The sequence below is a fragment of the Neltuma alba genome, unplaced genomic scaffold, assembly GCF_004799145.2.
Source record: "Neltuma alba isolate B1F8T4 unplaced genomic scaffold, ASM479914v2 tig00013022_pilon, whole genome shotgun sequence".
Lineage (NCBI taxonomy): Eukaryota > Viridiplantae > Streptophyta > Magnoliopsida > Fabales > Fabaceae > Neltuma > Neltuma alba.
This window is the reverse complement of record NW_021637369.1, coordinates 201,503-208,274: the sequence shown is the minus strand read 5'-3', so window position 1 is coordinate 208,274 and position 6,772 is coordinate 201,503. Positions and strand designations below refer to the sequence as shown.

Here is a 6,772-nt window from a genome sequence, read left to right as displayed (position 1 = left end):
ATTAAAATTAAGGTTGTGAACATATTTGAAAGGTTTTTGTAATTTTAGCAAAATTGAGGTAGATCAAGTGTTATACTGAAAAAATTGATGTTGATAGTCACACATCATTTGATGATAAATACTAAAGAAGACTCACAAAAGATGATCACTTTAAAACGGACAAAAGAGATGAACAATTGTCATAGTAGTGATAGAAAATTTTTTGTATTCTATTTGTAGTAAAAGTCAGGGTGAGGAATCTTTTACTTTTCTTGTGTGGAAAAATTTGTTCATAATTTGAAAAGGAATTTGGCAAGAGAGGAGTGGAGAAGAAAATTCCATGAGTCTTGTTCTATCCTGATTGATTTGTCCTATTGTATAGTGATTGGCGAAGAAAATTTCCATTTAATTTGCTTGACAGTCATATGACACATTATATATATAAATATTCTTATGATTATATTCAAAAATAATATTCATTTGAAATTATTGCTGTTGTTATTTTTTTGAAAATTTTAATCAGTTCAAAAGAAAAAGGATTATATATACGTTTTGTTTTATTTGGGTTGAAAATATTGTGAGATGAGTAAACTATTATTTTTTTAAATGTCAAAAAAATTTTCTATTGATACGAAAAGACCTTTTCAAAATAAGAGAAATGAGTCGAAAACCCTCTACACAAGTTTTGTATGGTTGACTTGTATGCAGAAAAAGTTTGCCAACTATGTCTCTAATTTCCAGAATTTGCAACCATGCTTCTAAATTTGCTGTTCGACTAGGGGCTTCTATTTTTGTTGCAATTAAAAGTTCAATCCAATCGAGTTTTTAAGGGCATGGTAGAGAGTAGATGAAGCTATTGGCTCATCTTCAAGTTATTGTCTCCATTTGAAGCTTCTGGATTTTTTACGCTTTTTTTTTAATTTTTTCAACGACTTGGAAAGATTTGTGTAGATCAGCGCACTTGATCTAAATCAGCATAGTAATATTGATCAGTGCAATTTATTTTTGCACATTTGAAAAACATACGGTATTTGGCACATTTTTAAAAAAAAATTTTACAAGTATTTTTGTAAATTTACTTTTTATATTTTTTAAATAGCATATGTCTCACTATAAAAAGTAAACGGACTTTATGTTATTTTAGTAGTTATATCATTTTCACTCTAATTTTGCATTTTTATGTGCATTTTTGAACCTCCAAAAAGCATATGATGTTTGGCGCATTTTATGTAAAAGTTAATGAGTTTTTCTGCACAATTAGCTTTTTTAAAAAAAAATAATTTGTGTTACCTTTTTTATTGCGGGTTCTATCTTCATCAGCCATTTTTTCATTGTAGGTCCCGTACCCACTTTTTCATGGGGGCTTTACATTCTCCTTGATTCTTTTTTACTATGTCAAAATTGAAAAACGCTATGTAAAATAAAACTAAAGCCAAAAGAAAATAAACATTGGATGGGTGCTCATCCGACCAAAATTATAAGAGAAAGAGAGTTTACTAAAATATATTTAAATATTATGCTGTTTTCTATTTAAGATACATTAAATTGACGACGAAGAAAGTATTGATTGTTAAATTATGAGAATAAGGGGGTGTTTAGATGAAATCAAAACCATGATTTTAAAAGCACTTTTACGGCATACAAAATAAATATATAGAAGAGTTTACCTCGTTTTATGAAAAAGTGGGTGCTTCCAAACACCCCCAAGTTAATCATTTTAAACACCAACCTACATTGATTTCGGTGAAAGAGGTTTTGAATGCTTAAATATGAGATGTTGAGTTTAATTTGAGTTCATGTGAATAAAAAAAAAATCTTTTAGAGAGTTATTCTCAATTTGGCCTTCTAGATGGTCATATAAACGTTTTTAACATAAACTTCAAGTAAGAAAAATATTTTTAGAATTTGTTACCAAAACATTATTAAAAATATTTGAAAGGTTTTTGTAATTTTAGCAAAACTAAGGTAGATCAAGTGTTATACTGAAAAAAATTAATGTTGATAGTCACACATCATTTGATGACAAATACTCAAGAAGACTCACAAAAAGTGACCACTTTAAAAGGGATAGAAGAGATGAACAATTGTCACAGTAGTGACAGAAAAATTTTTGTATTCTATTTGAAGTAAACATTAGGGTGAGAAATCTTTTACTTTTCTTATGTGAAAAAATTTGTTCATAATTTGAAAAGGAATTTGGCAAGAGAGGGATGGAGAAGAAAATTCCATGATTCTTCTTTTGTCGTAATCGATTTGTGCCATCATATAGTGATAGTGGACGAAAATTTCTATTTAATTTGCCTGACATTCATATAAGACATTATATATATAAATATTCTTATGATTATATTTAAACATAATATTCATTTAAAATTATTTCTGTCGTTGTTTTTAAAATATTTTAATTAGTTGAAAAGGAAAAAGATTATATATGCGTTTTTGGTTTGTTTGAGATGAAAATATTGTGAGATGAGGAAACTTTTATTTTTTTTAATGTGAAAAATTTTTCTGTTAAATTTAAAAAGAGCTTTGGAAAATAAAAGAAAAAATGAGTCAAGAACCCTCCACACAAGTTTCGTATGGTTAACTCGTATGAAAAAAGTTTGCCAACTATGTTTTTACTTTCCAGAATTTGTAACCATGCATCTAACATTATAAATATAAATATTAATTGAGTAAATTTATTCATGATAATTTGACTAATTTGTTTGTAGGAAATCCTATGAAGTCCAACACTAGTACAAGAAACCCTTTGGATCCAACAAACAAGTTGGGTAGAGAAATCATTTGTAATTATCACAGAAGGGACAATGGAAAGCTCCGTGCGTATTCACTCATTTTTCATGAAATTAGAAAAAGAGTTTATTATAAGAAAGAATATATGAACATATTTTTTTAATTAGAATCAATTATAATATTTATGAAGATTTATCAATTAAATTTTATTTATTAACACTTAATTAAATTGTCAAAGGCAGATTCTTCAAGATTTATCACTCATACATATATAAAAAAGCATAAACACCTTACTTATATAAAAAAAAAAAAAGTACATATGTAAGTATATATTGTATACCAAGATTAGCTGTACTGTTCCTTTAAATTATTTTCATCAATTTATACGTATGTACGTGATTTGCTAATAATAGCAATAATGTTTTATAACTTTTACAGTCATACTTGGAGACGAATATAACAATTAAAATTACTTAAATCCATGATTTTTTAAGGAAATGATGAGACCTATTAGGCTGCAACTTTGCATAAATAATAAAGAATTATGTATGCCTTTTACATACATAATCGTCTCAAGTTTCACATCTCACTGTCATCCTGTATTGACCAAGACGCCTATAGAATGAACGCATTGCCAGGAAGTCATTCACTGTTATGTGAAAATTTTGCTTAAACCCCCACTTTCTGACACTATAAATACCAGTAATTTTGTGTAGAGTTGTAAGCCAGCTCTAGTAAAGAAACTAATCATGGGTCTGTGCGAAAATACCATATTGTTCATTTTGATTTGCTCACTCACCTCATCACTAAATCTCTTATGCAAATGCAAAGCATTTGATCAAGTTCTTTGCATTCCTAGTAAGCGACAAGCCCTGCTTAATTTCAAGCAACATCTTCATGGTCCTTCAAACAGCCTTGCCACTTGGTCTGATGATAACACAAATTGCTGCAACTGGACATCAGTTTCTTGCAATCATGAAACAGGTCACATTCTTGAACTTCACCTTTCAGCTTCAATTAGTTACTTGTATGAGGGTGAAATACATCCTTCGATACTTCAGTTGAAAGAACTAAGTTACTTGGATTTGAGTAGAAACTATTTTGGAGGCATGTAGTTTCCAAGTTTCCTTTGTTCAATGAAGAGCTTGACATATTTGAACCTCTCTTATGCGGGATTCAGTGGAAGCATTCCTCACCAAATAGGAAATCTCTCTGGTTTGCTCCATCTTGACCTTGGAGGAGATAATTATTTTACTAGAAAGATTCCCCATCAAATTGGTAATTTATCAAATCTACTCTATCTCGATCTCTCTGGTGGTGATCAATATGACGTGGATCGGATATCATTGTATGAAGAAAATCTGCAGTGGATATCATCTCTTTCTTCACTTTAATATCTTCAATTGAGTGTTGTTAATCTGTCTAATGCCTTTGATTGGTTGCTTGTTTTGCAATCTCTTCCCTTATTGACAGAGTTACACCTACAAGAGTGTGCTCTTCATCACAATTTCCATCTAGCCATTGCCATAAACTTTTCATCTCTAACAATCATTGACCTTTCCTTTTCTTTTGATTTTGGATCTCCTTCCATTCCAAAGTGGATTTTTCAGCTAAAGAATTTGGTTTCTCTTAAATTAACCGGCAATAATTTGCAAGGATTCATACCAAATGGTATGAATAACCTCTCTCTCATTGAAGATCTTGATTTGTCTGAAATTTTTTTTAATTCTTCTATCCCTGATTGCTTATATACTTTGAACCATCTCAAGTCTCTTGATCTTTCTTTAAACAATTTGCATGGAACAATTTCACATGCAATTGGAAATTTGACTTCTATGGTTACTCTTGCTTTGTCAGTCAATCAATTGGAAGGGCCATTTCCAAACTCTTTAAGCAATCTCTGTAACCTAGGAAGTGTTTATCTCTCTGACAATAACTTCAATCAACAAGTTTCTGAGTTAATAGAAATAATCTCTAATTGTGCTTCTCTCACACTCAAGGTTTTGTCAATTGGTAGTTCAAAAGTTTATGGTAATTTGACAGTCCAAATTGGGATTTTCAAAAGTCTCTGTCACCTTTCTATCTCTAACAATTCTATTAAAGGTGCAATTCTTATATCTTTAGGAAATCTTACCTCTTTGAAATATCTCCAACTTTGGGGAAATAAATTTGATGGGAATCCTTTCGATGTTTTGCAATCACTTTCTGAATTAGAAGATCTTGATATCCATGATAATCTTTTCTATGGAATTGTAAATGAACATCACCTCGCTAATTTCGCTAAATTAAATTTTTTCCCCGCATTAGGAAACAGACTTACTTTAAAAGTAGGTCCCAATTGGAAGCCATCTTTTCAAAAGTTGATCTCCTTGGACACGGCCTTATGGCATTTAGGTCCCCACTTTCCATCATGGATTCGATCACTGAAAAATCTTGTGGAGTTGTCCATACCTAACACCAACATCTCTGATTCTATCCCCACATGGCTGTAGGGTGCTCCCCTATGCTTTTTTTTTATTTTTTATTTCTCTAACAATGATATCCATGGAGAGCTTTCTTATACATTGAAGAATCCCATCAATGTCAACACAATTGATTTAAGCTCAAATCGCTTAAGTGGTCCTTTACCACACATATCACCAATTGTGGAAGACTTAGACCTCTCAAATAATTGGTTTTCTGGATCTATAGCCTCCTTCTCATGTCAGGAAAAGGAAGAGCCAATGATGTTAGAATATCTCAATTTAGCATCAAATAATTTGTTAGGTGAAATACCTGATTGTTGGAAGATGTGGTTAGATAATCTAATGATCGTCAAGTTTGATAATAGCCATTTCAATGGGAAGTTGCCCACATCCTTGGGATCCTTACCTTGGTTGTACTCATTGCAACTCCGTAACAACTCTCTTTCAGGAAATTTTCTTGTTTGTTTCAAGAATAGTACTAAATTGGTAATTTTGGATCTTAGAGAGAATCAATTTTCAGGAATCATTCCACCATGGGTTGGAGACATTCTCTTAAATTTGAAGATCATTCTCCTCGGATCAAACCAATTCAATGGTAAGATTCCCAATCAAATATGCTCTTTGAATTCCCTACATATCTTGGATCTTGCACAAAACAACTTGATGGGACAAATACCAAAATGCATCAATCAATTGAGTGTTATGCTAGTAAAGAATACCACTCTAGAATCGTACATCCATGGCTTAGAAAATGGTGCTGAAAGAGCTGTAATTGATGTGCTTCTAGAGCTGAAAGGAAGAGATGATGTATATACTTTGCTAGACCTCGTCACAAGCATAGATCTCTTTGGTAATAAATTATGTGGGGAGATACCAAGTGAAATTACATCTTTCAAGGGGTTGCATTTCCTGAACTTGTCAAACAATCTTTTGAGTGGTAAGATTCCTCAAAATATTGGAAACATGGAATGGTTGGAGTCAATGGATCTCTCAGAAAATCAGCTTTATGGTGAAATCCCATCAAGCATGTCCAATTTGAATTTCTTGAGCAAGTTGAACTTGTCATCCAACAATCTGATGGGGAAAATTCCAACAGGCACTCAATTGCAAAGCTTTGAAGCATTAAGTTTTGTGGGCAACGATCTCTGTGGTCCTCCACTACAAAAGAATTGCGATGATTTGCAAAATATCCCAAACCGCCATAATGACAAAGAAGGTAAGAGAAATGGGGTCAATTGGTTTTATGTGAGCATGTCTCTGGGATTTGTTCCATGATTTTGGATAGTTGTTGGTCCTTTGCTCTACAGTAGATCCTGGAGGTATACTTACTTTCGATTCATAGACTGCATGTGGTACAAATTTCGATATTGTTGGTGGTGAGAAGGGGGGGGGGGAAGAGTTGTGTGATTGTAGTTGTGGCTTTTTACAAGCATCTTGCATGTTGTTGCTTCTGTTTGTCATTAATTACTTGGGCTTTTGAATAATATGAGCCTTGTTAGGATTTTGCTTTCTAGCAAGAATATATAATATATATATATATATATATATGTGTGTGTGTGTGTGTGTGTTTGATAATGTATTGCTATATTGAA

General features: G+C 31.8%; 1 protein-coding gene across 2 annotated transcripts; it reads left to right on the top strand.

Annotated features, from left to right (window-relative positions):
- Positions 1-3,428: 3,428 nt before the first annotated feature.
- On the top strand, positions 3,429-6,569 carry LOC114733625 (receptor-like protein 43). Of its 2 annotated transcripts, none has more exons than XR_003739089.1 (2): positions 3,429-3,699; positions 3,831-4,198. XR_003739089.1 is itself a non-coding variant. In XM_028921118.1 (2 exons), exons 1-2 carry the CDS (start codon positions 3,465-3,467, stop codon positions 6,453-6,455), a joined length of 414 nt encoding a protein of 137 aa, XP_028776951.1. In that variant the 5' UTR covers positions 3,429-3,464; the 3' UTR covers positions 6,456-6,569. The 2 variants fall into 2 exon arrangements, 1 of the variants encoding a protein (XP_028776951.1); XM_028921118.1 differs by lacking the exon at positions 3,831-4,198 and adding an exon at positions 6,277-6,569.
- Positions 6,570-6,772: the final 203 nt, after the last annotated feature.

Coding starts and splice junctions, on each gene's coding strand:
- LOC114733625 (XM_028921118.1), top strand. CDS start 3,465: ATGGGTCTGTGCGAAAATACCATATTGTTCATTTTGATTTGCTCACTC. Junction 3,700..6,276: donor TTCTTGCAATCATGAAACAG/GTCACATTCTTG, acceptor AAATTCCAACAG/GCACTCAATTGCAAAGCTTT.